Here is a 20,750-nt window from a genome sequence, read left to right as displayed (position 1 = left end):
TTTGTGTTCCTTACAAGACTGGCTGAAACCCATCCTGATAAAGAGGCTAGACTGACTCTGCTCAGGCCCACCCCCAAGCGCTGTCTGACCTGCTTCAAGGCCTGTTCAAGCCGGCTCTGTTTGCAGACAGAGAGTTTACACACGGTGTCCCAGCGAGTGCTCAGTTCCTGGAGCTGCCCTTTCACCCAAGTGGTGTCATCTCGACTGTTCTCAATCAGCTCCCGGCCTGATCGCTTTAGGACCTGAACGGTTCCCGTTCGCTTTCCCAGTTCCTTCTGGAAAACCTGGAAAAGAAAACAGGAGAATTAGTTTGTCTTACAAATGTTTTGAATTCAAGAAGTAAAACCACACAGAAAGTAGTCATTTCCTTCAATTCTCCTTGGTAGGTTCCAATTGTGTGTCTTTTATGCACAGACGGAGGTGGGACCACAAGTAAGAAAGAACCACCACAGGATGTGGCTCTGAATGTGAGTGGCGTGACTTTGGGTAAGCTGCTTAACTGGAGTCCCAGTCTCCTCATCTGTGAAACAGGAATTATGCTGTACTAGCATCTCCAGAATTGTGAAAGGTTTTTTTTTTTTAAATTAATTTTTATAGTTGATTTACAATGTTGTGTTCCTTTCTGCTATACAGCAAAGTGAATCAGTTATACATATACATATAACCACTCTTTTTTAGATTTTTTTCCCATATAGGTCACTACAGGGTATTGAGTAGAGTTCCCTGTGCTATACTGTAGGCTCTTATTAGGTATCTATTTTATATGTAGTGGTGTGTACATGTCATTTCCAATCTCCCAATTTATCCCTTCCTCCCCCCTTCCCCCTTGGTAAGAGCCCACCTGCCATGCACATAAGAATTTGGTGTAACTTCAAGGTAAAGCTCAACGCTTTGTGCTGAAGCAGGAGGACAGTATGTAGTTCAACATACAGGTGTAGGTTACACTAAATGCTGGTGTGCACGGAGCTGGCCTGTCAGGTTCAGAAGTAGTTTAAAAAGCACTCATTTTCATTTTAAGAATCAGTGGAAATGGATATCTTGAGGGTCTCCTGAATTTAAATCCATTTTGACTCAACTGAGAGATATAAACAGGAAACTGGGGGGGGGGCCCTCAATGTGAAGTTTACACACTGGCAAATCTGAATCAAACCAACTTTGGTAAATTCCTTGTGGCTGATGCAGAATCCCTGTAACAGTTTGTTTAAACACACAGAGCAGGGAGCTGCCTCTCTGACAAGCAGAGACACAGGCTCTTTCAGACTTTCTTTCTAGGGGAGCTGTAGAAGGGTACCATGAGCCGAAGGCACACACAGAAGCAGGACCCAACGGCTTTGCCCTCCACGCAGCCCAGATCTCGCCCCTCACCTTGTGCGCATCCATGAGGTTCATGACGAGGTCCAGGTCCCCGTGCACAGGCTGGTCCTCAGCCAGCTGTGGCTCCACCTTGTACAACCAGTCCACCAAGGCCTGCAGAGCGTCCATGAACTGGCCCGAAAACAGCAGGGCCTCCTCCAACTTGTGCTGCCTGAGAAAAGCACACAAACTTCACTGGTTTTAGTGGTTCTTTTATGAATGGCTCACAATTCTGACCACTGAACAGGAATACTGCTTGAACTTTATCTAGAGAGGGACTACTGTGTTAGAACAGTTAGAAATACTATAAAAAGTGACTAAGAGATGTTTAGACATTTTAAATTAAACCACTCTCTAAAATGGATTAAGCATAGTGCAGGAGGCCGGTGTAGATGCCCTTCTGGCATTTTAGAGTCCAACTGCTATGCACACGGTATGCTATGCACACACCCTACAACCCTACAAGGTCTTTTTGTTTACATTACACCACTCCAGTAGAGGGTGGTGGTTCTATTAGCGATCTGGAGCCAGGAGTTCAACTCCTAACTCTCCACCAGTTGTGAGACTCTGGCTGTCTCTTTGAACCTCAGTCACTTCATCCGAAAAATTGGGAGTACAAATAATACAGAGGTATCATAATGCTTACATAGCATAGCTGGTACAAGTGGATAAAAGTACAACTTTTAGAACCAAGTCTCAGCTCTGCCGCTTTAGCTGAGTGAGCATGGGGGAGTTAAGAAACCTCTTTGTGACCATTTCCTCATCTGTAAAATGGGAAGAACAGTACCCACACCTCAGTGGTTGTTGTGAGGGTTAATGAGCCTCAAGATGGTTAAATGAGATACTACATTGGAGGATTTGTACAGCGTCTGACACAAGAGACACTCAGTGAGACAGCTACTGGCATTACAAATTTGTGATTTACATGTATTTAGAGTTACAGATCTTCTATTACTGTTGGCCTGATTTTATAGGCTTCTCTCTTTGTAATACAGTAAGGTTCAAGTTTAAAATATGATAATTTTAATATATTTGATTCAAATTATTTCATAACTCTCACTGAATTAACTGGAGATAGCAAGATGCTACTGTTACTGATACATTAGCTTTATTACCACTTTCTAGAATCCTGTCACTGTCTCCTGGTTACTTTGGGGATAACACACAGATCCACGAAAGGGACATTCACACTCACCTCTCCACAGACTTGCCACAAACAGTATCCCATTTGTCTCTGACTTCTCCCAGTAAGTTGTCAAGTTTCTGAGTGTCATCAGGAAGCAAAGTCTTTTCTTTTAGTGCTCTGCCTGTTCTAATTGTGGTATCATACACAGGCTGTTTGCCACCAAGAGTTTTCTGGAACTCCTGTTCTCAGAAAGGGGAAAAAAAAAAAAAACCACGCTAAAAGTCAGATGACATCGAGTTTTCAGGTGGGTAACCAGAAATAGTATGAATGTCACTACTTCTTGAACTATAATTAACAACAGCTTACCCTGAAGAAATTTATAAGGTTTTGTCTGTGTCACATACAGCAGTGCATGACTATTTCTAAAAGCCCACAGTTAGCTGGTTACTCCCACAGTCACTTTGTTTGAACTCTTATTTAAATGAGCAATTGTCATGGTTAGACACTGTCCAGATACAAAATGGCTCTATGATCTTGGCTGTTTAACATTAACCGATTAGTTTTCTTTTGACTAGTTCTTTGTTTTTATCAAGCTACAATCATCAGTGAATACCAAGCTCAGGACCTAAGAGCAATGAACTGCTGTACCTTATGCTTTGAGAGCTGAAGTTTAATTTTGTCTGGGTCGTTGGATATCTCCAGCTCTGAGTCTAGGTGACTCTCTGCATCTTCTAGCCAGTCAATCAGTTTTTTCCAAGCTTCATGGAACTAAAATTATGTAAGAAATACGTTATAACAGGAATGACTACGCACATTACACAGCACTTTTATGTGAACCAATGCGGAGACTCAACACATGCAGCCCAAGGTTGTTCAGTAAATTAGTATCTTTCTTTTACAACTTACTTGTTTTGCCCGCTTTCTGGCATCATCCAGCAATCGCCCTCTTTCAATAGATCGCTGGACAACCTTCTCCCATCGAGACTGGACGCTAACCAGCAAATTTTTGATCAGAACAACATCCTGTTTCTGGCTAAGGAACTTTAACTGATTCCCGGTTTGATCCAGCTCAATGATCTGGTCTCGATGAGCATTTACTTCATTAGCAAACACCTGAGGGGAAAATATTGCTCTTTTTAAACTGGAGGTAAGATCAAGGAGCATCACTTTCAATTGGTGCTTTCCAAAGGAGGGCAGCGTCGTAATGCCACTGTTACCTTGTGCTCCTCTATCTGGGAAAGGACGGTGTTTAGAATCAGGCTGGGAGGAGAAGCGATGTTTAAACTCTGCTCTGCTAGAGTGAGCCAGTTGATAAATTCTTGCAGGGAATTCTGGAATTCTGTTGCCAGGTTGAGGGCCTCTTCCAGCTTTGACTAAATTTTAAGTAACACACACACACACACACAGAGAAAAGTGCCAAATTCAAGAATTATAGTTTTAAGGACAAAGGCGTGAATTGTACACCAAATGAAATGACTTCTAAGAAGGAAGCCTCATTTAATCAACCTCCAAACATGCCCTGTTTGCAAAGAAGGGGACATTTTAGTGCTAGTGTTTGAAACTGAAACAACTGTGCTTGGAAAAGGAAAGAGCACAGTTTGCAGCTAAGTTGCTTTCTCTGCCTTTCCCCACTTCCTGGGACATTAAAGAACAGGAATAAAGGCATTCAAGCCATTCAATAAATGTAAGTGAACAGACCCTTTAGTGGTGACAGCTGCAGGATCTGCAACCTACTTTGGGCAAAGTCTCAGTCTCCTTTCATGTCCTTTTTGTGGCATAAAACAACTAAATGAAAAGCACTTTACTGTGAAGATGACGGTCACTGCAGTGCTCTCTATTTGAATATGTTTTCAGAAAATATGGCACTTGAAAATGTCTGAGTCTGAAACTTATGCTTATGCTACAGCAACAAAGGTAATAAAAGCCAGAACATTTCAAACAAAAATGTGACAATTTACATAGATGTAAATTTTTAGTCATTTTGATCTAAATCAGAATGACAAAAGAGAGTGGCTCATTCAGGGTGTGTGCTACTCTCCACGAGTACATCCCACTTCCACAGTCTACAAGCTCCATCCCCAGAGACCTCTACCCCAAACATCTGAGTGGTGGCCTCTGCCCCTGGCCCGTCTACTAGGCGGGCAAAGTAGAGTAATGACAGGTTGTTAAAAATGAATATAAGCAAAATGTTCACAGAAAGAAACCTCAGAAGTACACTAAAAATGTTCACTGCTGTTAAATGGGTTGTGTATTCTTTCTACTTTCCTCTTGGTGTTTTCAGGTTACTTCTGTAACCTAAAAAACACTGTGATGAATGTTATAAAAATGCACAGACCCAGTCTAAACAAGTTCAGTGGGAAAAGGAAGTCTACCTCAAATCTATCATAGAAATGCTTAGCAATTAATATATTGCAAGTTCCTAGATGGCAGGAAATCTTTCCACATCATTTTATCTATATAGTCTTTAACAGGGCTTAAATAATTTTAGTGATCCTGGAATGTAATGTTCTTACAAAATCAGAAATAACTGTCATTGACAACTAGCCTTTGCTTGATCAATTCACCAACTAAAGTTGACCCCTTAACAACATGGGTTTAGGGGTGTCGATCCTCCGAGAAGCTGGAAATCCGTGTGTAACTTTAAAGTCTGCCCTCCACATCCACGGTTCTGAATCCAAAGATTCAACCAACTTCAAAAAGGGATCATGTAGTACTGTAGATCCCTTCAAAAAGGGATCATGTAGTACTGTAGATATACTTAGTGAAGAAAAAAAAATCCTGCATACAAGTGGACTTGCGCAGTTCAAACCCATGCTGTTCAAGGGTCAAAACTATATTCCTTGAGGCAACTTGTTCCATTGTGGCAAAACCCTCTAGAAACTACTTGATTTTGAGCCAGAATCTACCTTGGTTTCTTTAACTAGTCTTAGTTCTACATTCAGCAGGAATTACAGACAAGACCCTGTCCAAGAATTAGAACACAGCCACACACTCAGGTCCTCTGCCCACTCTTCATGTAACGAAGCTACCAGACCCCACACTAGAGGGACCCTAGGAAATTAATGCTTCTCTCAAAGTGTTCATTGATATGTGTGAAGATGTGGTCTACTTCCTTCTGCACATTAAAATTCATGATGACAGAGCTCATGCCCTTATTGTTTCCACTGTACACCTAGCACAGTGCTTGGTACATACATGCTTAATGACTACTTGTTCAATGGATGTGGCCAATGGACTTGGACACATATTTTACCATTGCAGCTGCCCAGCACAGAAACTCTATGCAGAGTGATATTCTAGAACTCTGTACTCATAAAAAACAATGTTTGGGGGCAAATGCCTTGATCTCTGATCACTTTTTGTTTGAGGAAAATTTGATTTTTGAGGAAGAGTAAGAAGAGGACGTACAATTTACTGCTCTTGAGTATTAGTAACTAGACATCAAATTCCGTGTGAGGAATAATTAGTGATACTCCCTGCATGCTGTTCCCAACCTCCCAACTCCAACAAAACCTATTTTTAAGTCCATCACTGAGCAGTAACAGGCAGTAATGCCTTAATTGGTAGATGCAGAAAAGGAATGCAGTATTATAAAAGCAAGTATCGGCAGAAACTATCAGCATCAATGCAACTTGACATGGATGGAAAATAGAAACGTAATGGCAGAAAAGATGGCTTGATTTAGCACAAAGCCAGTTCTGAGGATATCAGTTCTGCTAGCTTGCTACAATATAATGAAAAATCTTCCATAGAAACTAGATGATGATTGCATGTAATCATTAAGCAAACTACTCAAACAGTAATCAAACTGAATTTTGTGGTGATACCTTTCTTTCTTCCATCTTACTGCTGACCACGTGCCACTTCTGTTCCAAGAGTGCTACGCTCTGTTCTGTCTTTGAGCCAGATCCAGAATCATCACGGCTGAGAAGCATGAGCCTGCCCTTGTCAAGCAGCTGATTGTAAGTCTCTTCCTTGGCTTTGAGCTGGGAATAGAGTTCCTATAAGGGCAAGAAAGATATCAGTAATGCCAGTTCCCTGAAAGACACCCACCCAGATTTACAAGCACAGTTTGGAAAAGCCAAGGAAGGTCTCATTTTGATTAAAATCCTTTCTTTTGGATTGAATTCAACTGCTGAACAATTAGGAAATGAAACCCATTCTTCCTTAATATAATTTTGTCACCAACAGAATTTTTAAGGATCAGAGATCACAAAAATAGATGCCAATAATTTAGTTCTCCTTTTCCCGAGGGATATGCCTAGAAATTATGTTGCCTTTTGTTCTCAGCCACTTTCTGGAAATACTGTCAGTTTCTATTGGATTTCCCTAAATCCCCCCCTCAAGTAGTCTTTTCCTTTAATTTTTTGGTTGCTCCATGCGGCATGCGGGATCTTAGTTTCCCAACCAGGGATAGAACGCTTGGCCTCTGTAGTGGAAGCACAAAAGTCTTAACCACTGGACCGCCAGGGAAGTCCCAGCAGTCTTTTTCTTAAATACAACCATATCTGTATCATGTATTTGTCTTGATGCTCTCACCTTCAAATCAATATTCTTATGCCAGTCAATCTGATTAACTCGAAATTTGCCAGCTCCCCAGGGCATTTCTGGTTGACTCTTTCCTGTTGCTGCCTATGGCAGGGTGTTAAAAGCCTGTACCTAAGCAGCAATCCCCAAGTACTATATTGTCAGTAAAAATGCACTACTTTGTAGATTCCCAACTACATATATCTCTGTGAATTCGGAAAGGAGCTACTGAAAATGGGATGCTTATGCTCAATTTGAAGAAATCTATTACCATATGTGTATCAAGCTGTTCCCTAGCTGTTTCAGGAAGTCCTCCTGTGGGCTTTGATGCAGAAAGTTGGGTCTCCATTCTAGTCAGTTCCAAGAGGAAATCTTCAATTTCACTATGGAAACCCTGGGCCTTTTGAGAAAAGACATTAGCAAGGTCAGTAGTCAATTCTAGTTTCAAAAGTAAACTTTCTAAATGACCACGAGGAATCTCTTTGAGGGAGGAATTTTAGGCTGCTCTCACGCAGGGTTGTTCTGTTGCTGGATGATTATGGGGCCAATGTATTTACTTATTTTCGGAATTGAGCAGAATCCTTCAGACCTCACTGTAACAGAGATGCCTGATATAACCTGATGAATTGACTGACTAAGGTACTGCTGAATATGGATATGGAGGGACCTGACTTGATCCAAAAAATAACTAAAGCTGTGAACAAGGTTCGTTACAGCAAAGATCTACTAACTTTGAATAGTAGATAGAGGGACTGGACCACAAACTAATCCAAAAAGAATGACCCAATTAAAAGCTGTTCTTTCCAGACAAGTCCAGCACAGAACTGACCCTCCTCTCAAGGCAGAGGGGGTTCTACCCCAAACTGCTTTTCTTTTGTCGACTTAGATCGACTTCCTTCTGAATGCTGTCATGTGTATAGCCCCACCTGCCTAACTTGGACAGTGCGTGTACCTGCTGCAGTGTCGACTGAAGCTGCTGCTCCCTCTCCTCTGTTTTCTGTAACACTGACTCCCAGCACTGGTTCATGGTTTCTAAACGGCTCCTTAAGCTGCTGGCATCATCTCCAGCGCTGGATTCAAGAAGCTCATTGCCAGCTTTGTTGACTGTTTCCACTGTGGCTTGATGGGCCAGAACATCATTTTTTAGAACCTAAAAAATGTTGAACAACATAATTTACCTCTATAGGTATCATTAAGCCTGGCTCCCTAGGGTACACACAACATCAAAAGGTACAAAAACATCAAAAAGCTTCTGATGGCAATATCTGGTCTCAAACCAATAGGCTTAGAGATGAAAAATGAAAAGACTTACGTGGTGCTTTGCGAGCTCAACTTCAATGACTTTTGGGTCTCCACTTATTGGTCTCTGAGCATCTAGCAACTCTTCAGTGTGAGTCAGCCAACTCATTAGCTCCTCTAAGGCATGCTGGAACTGGCCAAGGGCCAAGAGAGCGCCTTCTAGCTTATGCTACCCAGAAAATGATTTAAAGGGAACGTTTGTTAGGAAATTAGAAAACAGGAGATAGTAGTCCACTTTATGTACTCTACCATTTGCCTTACCTGTCTGTGAGCAATTTTCTCACCCAGGTTCTCCCAGAGGTGTTTCAGTTCCGTCATTGGTTCTCGTATAATGTCTCTGTCCGTTTCATCAGTAGCTTTCTTTAACATCAGTTCACCCTGGTGATTGAGCTTCTCCATCTCAATTTGCTGTTGGTAAACTTCCACTTTGAACTCCTATCAAAGACACAGTGAATGTTAACATCAAACCAAGTCTTTAAAAACTAAAAAGAAGCAACCCTTCTTCAAAAACCATTCCCAGGTACAAACCTTCATTTCATTTAACTGATCTTTAACAGTGTTGAGGTCAGTGCCGACAGGGGGCATTGTGCAGAGTTTAATCACAGTGTTATCTAGCCAGTCAAACATAGCCTAAAATAAACATACAAATAAACAGTCAAAAAACAAAACCATGAGGACTTGGGAGACAATTAGTATGATCTCTGCTAATACAAGCAGAGATAAATCAAAGTATCAATACTTTGTGCTGTTTGTGTTCTGAGGTTGGGGGCAGAAATAAGGGATAATGATCTTTATTTCAGTAATATGGGGACTTAAGGATAAAGCCAACATGATTGGAATAATGTCCAAAATAAACTACTATTTCTTATGGCCAGCTAGCAAGCCCACAATGTGCTGAAGCTACCGTACTGTGCTGTGCTTTGAGATAACCTGGGTTGGGACCTCTAGCAAGCAATGATTTTGACAGCAAGGCCAGCTTTACTCTACAGCCACTGTGAGGATAGATAATATGATGAAAAACATGGCAAGAAGACTAGAAATTCGGATGTCAAAACTTTTCTTGCTAGAAGTGTGAAACTTTGGCTAGAAATAAAGAAACAGCCTGTCTTTGGTTCGAGAATGTTGCAGTCCTGTGAAGGTGACCGACTCACGCTGGACTTAGAATATGACAAAGAGACCACGGAACCTGTGTTTCCATGGTGGTCACCTCATGGCCTCTCACCTGAAGAGTGTCCTGATACTGCACAGCGGATTGCATGGCATCCTCAAGCTTTTCCAGCCTCTCTCTCCATGTTTTGTTTAAGTTCTCCCAGGCATTATTCATCTAGGGGAAAAACAGTGGATCAGACTCTCCAATGAATTCCACTCTTAGTGTGAGTCCAGTAACGTTTTGTCTGAACCCCTTGTCCACTTCTCCACACCTCATCAATGCTCTTCTTCACTTCTGGCTTCTCAGTTTCTCCACAGGCAAAAATCAAATCTGCTCCAAGGATTCGAATAAACTCCAGTTCCTCATGCAGACCATCTGTCTCTTCCTTAATAGTCTACATGTAAATGAACAGAACATAAGCCAAAACAGAAAGCAGAACAGAACTTCCCAAACTTTGCAAATGTAATTTATACCCCCATCGACAGCAGATGTTGAACAGAACGGTCAATTTCATTAACGTCTTCCAGTGTTCTTAATATTTCACTCATCTAAATAGTGAAGCTTCAGAGTCTGGTTATTTTTCTTATATATACATCAAATATATTTTTATATATTAACAATAAATACATAAAAGTCTGAGAAAGGTGCAGTGAGCTTCAATAATTTACCAAAGGTCCAAGGAGATTATAATCTACAAGCAGAAGTTTATTACGGAGAAGAAAATTAACTAGGATAAAATAACAGAGTACAAAAGTCACATATCTAAGAGCTGGGAGATGAGCATAATAGGAATGCTAGGCTATATAATCTCAAAGAAAGTCAGTTCTGTGCCAGATCCTAAAAAATGTTCACGGACTGGCAATGACAGGGGTGGGGAGGTGGAAATGGCTGAAGTAAAAGAAAGATATGAGTGATAAGAGAGAGAATATAGAATAGCAAGACAGTCTTGCCTTGGGCTAAATGGACAAAATGAGGTGAGAAATGCATTTAATAAAAACTAGGATCCCCAAAAAGGCTAGAAAAAGGTATGTGGAAGTAACAATTGTTATTTCTGGATGATAAGTCCAGAAAGTCTACAGTATATAAATTTACTTGAGAAATAAGTACATCAAAGAGAGGACTAAATTCAGAAATGAAAGCAAAACTGGATTTTTAAAGCACATGCTACTAATATGAACTGTTAAGTTTAAAATTGATGACAGAATTACTTTTGTGTGTTGGATCTGCTCTATATCACGACCAGTGGAGGTTGTATGTACCTATACAAAGTGGTAAAACTTGTACATTAAAAAAAGAAAAATCTATAATGAGCAGGTATTTTTTTTCTAGTGTAAAGACATACTATTAACCTTAAAAAAAAACACAAAAACTTTTAAGGCACTCAGCCTGGCTAAGCAGTTAACATCCAACACAGTTGGATACAGTGCTTTCCCAGAGGACAAACACATGAGAGAAGGTGTTTTGTTTCTTACCTCGGCGGCTTCAACCTGTTGTTTGATAATGGATGGGTCAATGCCAGGGCTTTCCAAGTCATGGACGATGTCCTGGGTGTCTTTGATGGTGGTGAGGAGAGCTGCCATGTCATACCAGAACTTCTCCGCTAGTTCAAGGACATCAAGGAATTTAATTTCTCGCTCTTCAGCCCGAGCTTTGATGTCCTCCCAGAAGAATACCATTTGATCCAATTTGTCCTGGATTTCTGAGGTGTACAGAAGAGTGAACAGGCTTTTTCTAAGGACTTAAAATCAGTCTCATCAGAAATTAGATCTAATCCTATTTTCACTGAAATTATCCTTAAAAGGCTCTAAAAATGTATAACTGAAGGATAGTTTTCTATCTTAGCTTTATTATTAATTATTTCTATCTTCTCATTTATCACTTACGTTGGTCTCCCACATAAAGAGATCACAGAGGTAATCTGGAAATGAGTTATCATCTACTATAAAAGTACTGCTAAGATACATCATCTACTATAAAAGTACTGCTAAGATACTTATAAAGGGGCTGAAATGAGAACTCTGTTTCCAGTGTTCTGTGTTGAACCTGCTATGTTTCCCATGGAAAGTGTTATAAAAGGTAGTTATGTTCTACCCACTACTGGTACTGCAGTTTCCTCATATTAGGGGGTAAAGGAGCATTTGTTTCCTGGTCTGGGAATCTAACTACCAATTGTAACCTTATTTCAATGGGGAGATGTGTTCTGAATTCTAAATGACTTCGTGGAATACTCATTACTTAGGCACTGTCTTTGCATTCAATGAAGTACATCTGGTGGGATGCTGGAGGTAACCACAGCCTAGAATTTATTCTATCGACTTTTAAAAAATGATTAGATTAATCAAGCACCTTTTGCAGCCAGATCCTTGTCAGCTCCCTGAGATCGCCCAATGAGCTCTTCTCCACGGCGCTTCAGGGCCTCAAAGGATGGCTGCAGTTTTTCCAGCTCCACGGTGGCACTCTTGTTGTCACTGATGCACTCTCTGATCTTGTCTACTTCAGCAGGGATCAGTGGTGGCATACGCAGGCGAGAGGAAAGGTTCTCCAGAGTCTCCAACATGGGCTCAATTTTATCATGGAACTAAACAAATATCGGACCATTAGCCATCACAGCAGTACTTCGTCACACTTCTGGGGCAAATGTTAGGGATTAAGGCCAGTGTATAAACCTACTACTGTTTAGGATAAAACCTATGCTCAGCCTAGCCCCATGGCTGTCAAGTGTTGGGTTTGTCTAAGAAACTGTTTTGGGCATAGTACACCAGAGCTGGCCCATCAGAAAAAGTAAATGTTTAAGAATCAAAAAGCTATTACTTACTATACGAAAAATCAACTCAAATCCTTAATGCTGCCACAATACTTCCCCTATTCCAACTAACGTGATGAAAAAGGGACAAGACTATGAAACCAGTGAGAGTCAGTGTGTCAACATCTCAGACGACAGTTGCATGCAACAGAGTAGACCAAGAAGTTAGATGCCCTGCACCAACTGTATAAATGGATGGGGAACTCAATATGCTACATGACTTGGAGTTTAGAAGTATCATGGCATGCAATTTGACAACCCACCAGTGTAATAGTAAGAAACTAAAATGTCTGCATGATGAAAGATAATTAGGGAAGGCCAAATCTAACCTTATTCAGAGAGAACTACTGCCCTTTCCACTTTTCTGGTACTCTGAAAAACATATCTATAATTGTAAAATCTTAATTTGTAATATGAAGCAGAGAGGGGACAAAGGGGAGCAAAACAGACAAGTCTGCCCCCTAAAGCCAACTCTGGATTCATTCATTAGAATAACGCTTGCTGACTGTTAAATGTCCTATAGGAAATAACATGGTAAACAAACAAATCCCTTCCCATCACTCCCTCACTTCTAGGTTCTGCCCCAAATGAAACTGGCATAATAAACTGCATTAATAAAATTTATTCCACTAAAGTTAAGGGAAATTTCCTTATAAATAATCCTCTCAATTCTCAGCTTCATAAAAACACCCTAATCCCAAGGGGGTGGGTACCTTACCTCTGTAATCTGTAATGGTGGGCGCGGTCAACACAACAATGAAATGTGACGATGTGGGGAAGACAGGAGCAGGCAGCAACAACACAAAGTAACACATTCCACAATGTGAGTGAGAGATGGGACGGAAGGTGGGGGGGAAAAACTTGAGTAAGTACAAATATTAACCAAGAATATTGACCAAACATAGGAATAAATTACCCAGACATAACAGTAATATATTAGTGGGAAAGTATGTAGTTACATGCTTTAAACTCCACTGCTGGTGGTTTGTTTCTCCTTGACTCTACCTTCTCCCTAGTCAAGCATCTTTCTCTGAACTAGGAGCTAGCTGGTGGCCTAGCGAATAGGAAAACAAATGTGCTGTCTAAATCTTGAAAGCAACAGGCCCAATAGGAATTTGACTTCTTGAGGCATTTGTTGCTTCAAGATGAATTTACCCAAAATCATCCCTGCTAAAGGATTATCACAATATAAAATTTTCAAGGAAACCATCAACAGGCAATATATACCAGCCAAGAAGCATTTCACCCTTCTTATAGTTGTCAGTATAACCAATGCTCCCTGGAATAAAAATGCAGACAGGCAAAGGCTCCCAGTCTCTTGATAATGTATCACCAGCATACTAGTCTGGACATTCCTGAGCATAGGGGCATACTGATACAGAGCCTCTTGCTTAGACTAAAGGACAGTTGAAGGTTATAAGAATTTAAGACACACACATACCTGAGCTGACTGGGAAATAGCCTCATCCAGAGCCAGGGCCCGCTGGCGCACCTCCTCTTTAATTTGGGCATACGCATTTTCTGCTTTCTGGTATTTTTCTTGCACCATTTCCCCCTCTTCAGGGTTTAACTCCTTTAGTTGAGGGCCTATCTTTAGCAGCTTATCAATATGAGGTTTGTGTTCAGCAATGGATTCCCTTAGTTGCTATGCAAAGAAATATGGATTAAAATAAAATGAGCCTTCTTATACCAGTTTTTGTTGAAATACTTTGATCAGAGCTCATACCAAATGAATAAACTGAGTTACTAAAACCCAGCAAGTCCCAACATCTCACCGTTTATGGAGGAAAAAAAAATCTAAGTCTTAGGCTCTGACTCTAATTCTCTTCAGTTTCAAAAGCCAGTTCACATGTTCCACCACCCAGGAAGCTTCCCAGAAATCCTCTCTCACTCTCACCCTCCAATACAAATGTATTCCACTGTCTTCTGTACTTGTAAATACTTCTTTGTACCCTACTGTAGTTTGCATGATTTAATGTCTGTCTCCCTGCCCAGACTGGGAGACACTAAGCAGGACCAGCTACAAACAGCAACATTTCTGGTAATCCAATCGCTCCTTGACTTTACTGCTGGCTACTTCCAGTTTACATCCTTCCTCTTACAGGAATACAGAGATAGCAATCAACACGAGTCATACACCACAAATAAAATAAACATTAAAAAAACTATCTTTAATGGTAACAGCATCAGTTGAAGTGTCCACAAATTTCCCTTTCATCTCAACTCTAGGCAGCAAATGCTTTCTGACATTCCTGAGTGAAGGCTCTCACTCCAGCTACGGCCTAACCACAAGGAAAGGGCCACCCAACCACAACCAAGTCTAATAACACCCCACTGTCACTGGGAAGATTTTAAACTCCCTTGATTTTTACGTGGTGCTTTGTTTACTTCTGTAATACCCAGGTTTCTGACACCTCCATAATCTTATTCTTTAACTGATTCATATTAAAGGACAAAGGAAATAATTCAGATATGTATTTTTACTGTGCAAAAAAATTCTAACTGGTTAAGAATTAATTTCATAACATTTACTTATACTCAGTAGGTACTAATAAATAGGCTGTTTTTGAATAAATTGTAGAGCCCATTTTCAGTTCTGTGATTAAATAAAACCCAGCATGCTCCTTACCCTCATTTCCTCTTGTTGCTGCCTGAGCTGCTCATGATCAATAGCCGGAGGAGGTAACTGTGCTATTAGTGTCCGAGTTTCCTCAATCCAGGGGCTGAGCTCCTCATATGTTTCCCAAAACTGGTTCACCAAGACCTGTGCCCGTTCTAGGCGGGCGTAACGCTCTGAATTGAGCAGACTAATGGCTTCGTATTGTTGTGTTAGAGACTCTGTCTTTTCCTGTGAACAACAAAAAAAAGGTAAGCATTATTATGATGAACCCTTCTTTAAAGTAAAAATGTTAAGTATATATAGGTATATATATACACTAAAAAGTTTAAAGGAATACACACTAAAATGCTAAAAAATATGGATTAATCTAGTAAGATTACAAGTGATTTTTATTTTCTTTATACTCCACTGAATTTTTCTATCATACATATACATAATTTTATAATTTTTGAAATATTAAAGTAGTTTCACAAACAGTAAAATAGCACAAGCACAACACACCAAAATTAACCTTTTAGTGAATACCTTTTACAACTTTAGATACAGCATTATTGTAATAGGCCAGTTTGACTGAATCTCTCAGGGGCTAAGATGGGTATTTGCTCACCAAGTTTCATTTGTCTTTTTCCCTCTGATAAAAGTGTCCACCAACCTGGCATTTATGCTTTATATGTTTAGGATGAGCAGCTCAATTTATGAAGACTTCTGAGGAAACAGTGGTTACCCATACCCTTTATAAAAAACAAAACTGGTGTAGAAATGGACTCTGTTGGTCAATTCTTTTAGAAATGGGTAATGATTTTTTAGAAGGACCTGAAGCAGGAATTAATATCTGCACCCGGTTCTGAAAAATCTATCTACCTGGAAAGGTAACTCAAAGATAACTCATTATGGACTGAGGATGAGTAGCAATTCCTCTGTTATAAAGAAGATGGATTTGCAGTGTATTTCACATTATACAGTACGGCTGTTTAGACATCTGTGAACACAGAGTTAGGAGTCTGAATGCCCCAGAACATCCAGCTGGACTTAAGTATCACTACCAGTAATAGAGGGAAAAAAAAACCATCTTAAACTATCATTTCACAATTGTACTTCTAATTCACCATGATCAAGATAAGAACAATATGGTGAATAAATAAATGTAGTTTACCTGTAATATAGCTTTTTGCTCCTCCCCACATGTGCCGAAGATTTCACCACGATGACTGAATAGTTCATCCATGGAATCTTTGTGTCGAATGATGTCAATGGAGAAAGCCTTTGAAAAGTAAACTATTGTTAAGTCAAGAAATATAAGAAGCCTGAGCCTGTGTTAGTGAAAAGTCAGACATACCCTATGAAAAATTCTTTGCTTTAAAAAAGCCACATCAAAGACTGTTCTTATAAAGTTTGACACTTTGCCTATCTTCACATCTTCAATGCTTATCTTTTAGCAGCTTACAAGAATATCTGCCCTCCTGAAAACCAGGAAGAAAATTGCTAACTACTCTTTCCTGGATTAATGGGCCTATTTCTACCCTTTTCATAAAGCAAAAAATCTCTTCCTCATCCTAACCAAATATTTATATAATTAGTCTCTATCCACCATCATGACACTGACTCATTCTACTTTACTTGGGATAGTCAGAAACTCTCTGCTAGTCACTCTTAAGCGACTGATGATTCTTCTAGCTCAGGACACAGTGAATATGTCACTTACCTTCTGTACCTGCAGCTGAGCTGTGGTCTGGTCCTGTTCCAGGCGGATTGGACCCAGCGCCATCAGTTTCCGTTTTGTTTCAGCAACCCAAGCTAGCTCTGCATCAGCAGCTTGCTCATACTAACAGACATATTGAAGAAAAATGGACATATTACAGCCAACGTCCTCCTTCTGAGAATTCTAATTTATTCAACATAGAAAGGCCTAGATTTTCAGTAACACAGTTTACGTCTCACAAAGTAAAGCCAAAATTGGTGAGAATTTCATAAAATCACAAATCAAGATGCAGACAATTTAGAGTTGATTATACTTCAACAAATATGAGTTGATCCTATTTCAACTTCTTTAGAAAGACGTTACAGAACCCAGTTAGTGGTTCTACGGCTAGAAACAATCATGGAAACCAAGACTCTGCAAAAGAAATACACTTTCTAATGAGAGTACTTTTATGAGGCTGTGCTTTTTCTGCCAATCCTCTTTCTTACCCATGCTCTAAACAGTAGTAGTCATGTGTTTAAATACAAACTAACATGGCGGCAGACGGCTGAGTCAAGTTAACTTGAAGTACTTGCTCAGCTGAAGAACCCTACGACCCCAGAAGAACACCAAACCTTTAAATGGAATGCAATGACATCAACAAATACAAAACCTAAGAACATGTTCTATGTGACCACTGTTTAATGAGGTCCCTCAATCTTTTATCTCTTCCTCATCAACGGTGCCAAATTACACTAATATTTAAAGGAAAGTGAGCTCCCAAGCGTGATAAATTTCATACTGAAATATCTGTCCAGGATGAGGGATATTAATTAAGACACAACAGGAATGCACTGGGCATCAGAACAAACTTCTCTGTGGTTCAGAAAGCATTTGCTTATCACTATGAACTCAAGGAGTCATGTTATATTAATTTATTTTTTGCACCATGGCACATTAATAGGTGCATATCCAGCTACAAAGAAAAGCAAATAACTTTTCCCAGAAAGTAGGGAGGAAAAAGGATTGAGGGAAATATGACACCTGTGTTTACTTGGAAGGGTTCTATTTTGGATGGCTCTGCTATTTTGGTTAGCGTATTTGATAGTAATTATAGTTCTTGGTTCTGTCCCCTTTTCCATCTAATGCTAAAACAGCTGATTATGTCAAACTAAGATTGTGATGCACTTGGACCTTTTGGATCTAGATATTAACTACCCCCATCGCCATCTGCCTCTTAGCAGGGCAGTAGCAAGGAAAGGGCTCACACACTCTCTTCTCCAAGTTCTTTTCTGCTCAAAGGGGTCAAGTATTTTTGGTCAAACCTAGATCCATCCTCACATACCTTTACCTAATCAGTTCCCACCACTGAAATGATCCGTTGCATCAGATTTAGCTTGATCTCATTTATTCCTATTCCTGAGCCCGTATTTATGTGGGTCATAGTTTTGTACTTCACGCTGCCTAAAATATTAATGCAGAGGTGTTTATAAAGATTACCTGTTGTGATCTCTGAATAGCAGCATCAATTTCATCCACCCTTTGTCCAACAGTGTCACTGACCAGCTTGTACTGCTCATTGGCATCAGACACAAGTTTATCCAGCCCTTCTCTGGCTCTCCAGGGCACCAGCTCTAAGAGAGCACGGCTCACCTCATTCACTGTGTCCAACACCAGCCTGTGCTCCATGACCTCCTTCTTTAGCTCCTAAAGAGGGAAAAAAGTTTTCAGGCCATCCCTTGCTAAATTAAGCACATTAGCAGCTGTGCTGGGTGGAAAGTGCTCTCTCTACCACACATCCCAGCAGGGCTCTGACCTCCTTCCTTCACTTATTTGTTTTATTTTTTTTCTTGTCTCAGATTTTTCAGTCACTCCACAGCCTGACTTTAGGCTTAGCGGCTTAGAACTGTCTGCAAGACTTCTCGAGCCAGACTGTCTCTGGGTAACATGAATGGTGCTTTTTGCTTTTTTTCTCCTTACTTCAGTAGAAATGATAAATAATGCTTTAATCATAAATATTTACCTCAACAAGTACCTACACAGTATTTCTGCACATCTAGAACTGCACTAGATCCTGCAGGAGAATCAAACATAACCATGAAGTACTCTTTTAGAGAATGAACTATGACAGTAAATTCTAAAATGCTGCATATAAAGCAAGCTTCTTACGTTTTTTTTTTTTTAACAATTTAAAAAAAAATTAATTTTATTTATTTATTTTTGGCTGCGTTGGGTCTTCACTGCTGTGCGCAGGCTTTCTCCAGTTGCAGCGAGCAGGGGCTACTCTTTGTTGTGGTGTGCGGGCTTCTCATTGCGGTGGCTTCTCTTGTTGCAGAGCACGGGCTCTAGGTGCGCGAGCTTCAGTAGTTGTGGCTCGCAGGCTCAGTAGTTGTGGGCTTAGCTGCTCCACGGCATGTGGGATCTTCTTAGACCAGGGTTTGAACCTGTGTCCCCTGCATTGGCAGGTGGAGATTCTTAACCACTGCACCACCAGGGAAGCCCTTCCTAGGGTTTTGAGAGTCAATCTTTTTTCCTCTTCAGACCATAACAAGTGCTCTTATATAGGTCTGTATATCAAATTTTATTTTCCAAGAATAAACAAAAAACGAGGCAGGCAGAAATTTCTGGTTTACATTTAAGGTATAGATAGTTGGTATTAAACACAAGAATTTGAACTGAAGGATTCTAAGAGGAAAATTTTTTCCCCTTTACAGTGTGAAATGACAGCTCACCTTCTGCCTTTGCTGAAACTGGGGTATTTGCTCCCCTGTGGGAGACTGTCCTCCACTGGCTGCCAGCTCCTCCTCCACCCCCCTCAGCCACGAGGTCAGTTCCTCATACGTGGACTGGAACTTGGCGGCCAGCTGCCGAGCTTGCTCTAAGGTTCTGAGGGCCTTGGAGCTAGTGAGTGTGATGTCTGCATAGCGAGTCTTTATGCCATCCAGTTTCTCTTGGATAAGCAATACCTCTTCACCTGTGGGAGACAGCACACAATTATTCACACTTAATAGGATATGAGGGAGCCCTCTTAACCTCCCTTTCTTCAAACCAGAGCTCAACTTTTATAGATGCTCTCTCCCTATGGCAGTGATTTCACCTAGCATCCCACACTAAGGGAGGTGGGAAATACCCCTTCAATCAATAGAAGAAGTGACTCCTGAGATTATTAAGATCTGAGTTTGACTGCAGGTGTTCCTACACATTCCCAGCACCTTTCAGTAAATGCTGGCATTCACCGTATTGGAGGACAGGGGGAGCCTTCATATATAACCAGATCTGAGACAACACAGTGTTTTAGTTTTCAAAAGATTGAGCAGGAAATAGGAACCCAAGCTGCCAGTCACCTGGGAGCACATGGTAATACAATCAGTGAGTACTAAGCTCCTCCTATCTGCAAAGAGAAGTAGCTACTGCAGGGTGCTGATGTAATTGTCTGTGGGACCATAGAGGTGCTAAGAGATGCACTTTTTTTTTTTTTTTTTTTTTTTTTTTTTTTTTTTTTTTTTTGCTTTACGCGGGCCCCTCACTGTTGTGGCCTCTCCCGTTGCGGAGCACAGGCTCTGGACGCACAGGCTCAGCGGCCATGGCTCACGGGCCCAGACGCTCCGCGGCATGTGGGATCTTCCCGGATCGGGGCACGAACCCGTGTCCCCTGCATCGGCAGGCGGACTCTCAACCACTGCGCCACCAGGGAAGCCCTAAGAGATGCACTTTTCAAAGTACCTGTGGTTTGTTTTAGAAGAGCCTGGCCGTTTTTAATAGCTTGATCTACATTCTTCTTTCTATTAACAATTTCTTCATTTAAAGCCTGAAAGGAAAGAATACCATTAATCCTAAAACTATGGCACAACAAAGGGAAACAAATGTGAGCCCTTTAGGAGACCAAATTTAAAGTAAAGAGATGAATACCAGTTTAAACATGAGATATTTGATTCCTTCATTTTCTCTTTGGTGACCCCCTTCTTTAATTACTCAAAACAATGAAATCAGTTACTTATAGGCAAACTTTCCTTTGATGAGAAGAGATTTAGGACTAAATCCACTTTACTAATCTATTGGTACCAAACGTGAACCCAAGAAAGGTAGAAGTAGAATTCAGCAAAAATGTCTACTATGTCCAAAATAAAGAATAAGGTGGAAAGTTCAACAGAAGAAAGTCAGCAAGAACAGGCTGACTTAAATCAGGATCCTGGT

The 20,750-nt window shown here is 40.6% G+C and overlaps 1 protein-coding gene across 20 annotated transcripts in view; it reads right to left on the bottom strand.

Annotated features, from left to right (window-relative positions):
- The window catches only part of MACF1 (microtubule actin crosslinking factor 1), a 330,003-nt gene that overhangs the window by 27,628 nt on the left and 281,625 nt on the right, over positions 1-20,750 (bottom strand). For all 20 annotated transcript variants that reach the window (XM_060089544.1, XM_060089550.1, XM_060089543.1 and 17 more), the window contains 23 exons: positions 20,280-20,364; positions 19,289-19,530; positions 18,057-18,263; positions 16,581-16,700; positions 16,032-16,139; positions 14,888-15,106; positions 13,700-13,903; positions 11,802-12,033; positions 10,928-11,154; positions 9,727-9,849; positions 9,528-9,629; positions 8,834-8,935; positions 8,567-8,740; positions 8,319-8,474; positions 7,959-8,156; positions 7,278-7,406; positions 6,307-6,480; positions 3,697-3,852; positions 3,386-3,592; positions 3,128-3,247; positions 2,549-2,718; positions 1,366-1,525; positions 90-284 (listed from right to left, as the gene is read on the bottom strand). In XM_060089544.1, the coding sequence (XP_059945527.1) occupies positions 90-284; positions 1,366-1,525; positions 2,549-2,718; positions 3,128-3,247; positions 3,386-3,592; positions 3,697-3,852; positions 6,307-6,480; positions 7,278-7,406; positions 7,959-8,156; positions 8,319-8,474; positions 8,567-8,740; positions 8,834-8,935; positions 9,528-9,629; positions 9,727-9,849; positions 10,928-11,154; positions 11,802-12,033; positions 13,700-13,903; positions 14,888-15,106; positions 16,032-16,139; positions 16,581-16,700; positions 18,057-18,263; positions 19,289-19,530; positions 20,280-20,364 (3,810 nt within the window). The remainder of the gene's footprint in view (positions 1-89; positions 285-1,365; positions 1,526-2,548; positions 2,719-3,127; positions 3,248-3,385; positions 3,593-3,696; positions 3,853-6,306; positions 6,481-7,277; positions 7,407-7,958; positions 8,157-8,318; positions 8,475-8,566; positions 8,741-8,833; positions 8,936-9,527; positions 9,630-9,726; positions 9,850-10,927; positions 11,155-11,801; positions 12,034-13,699; positions 13,904-14,887; positions 15,107-16,031; positions 16,140-16,580; positions 16,701-18,056; positions 18,264-19,288; positions 19,531-20,279; positions 20,365-20,750) is intronic.

The sequence above is a fragment of the Mesoplodon densirostris genome, chromosome 2, assembly GCF_025265405.1.
Source record: "Mesoplodon densirostris isolate mMesDen1 chromosome 2, mMesDen1 primary haplotype, whole genome shotgun sequence".
In the NCBI taxonomy this organism is placed as follows: domain Eukaryota; kingdom Metazoa; phylum Chordata; class Mammalia; order Artiodactyla; family Ziphiidae; genus Mesoplodon; species Mesoplodon densirostris.
Note: the sequence above shows the minus strand (reverse complement) of the source record. Positions and strands in the feature narration are given on the sequence as shown.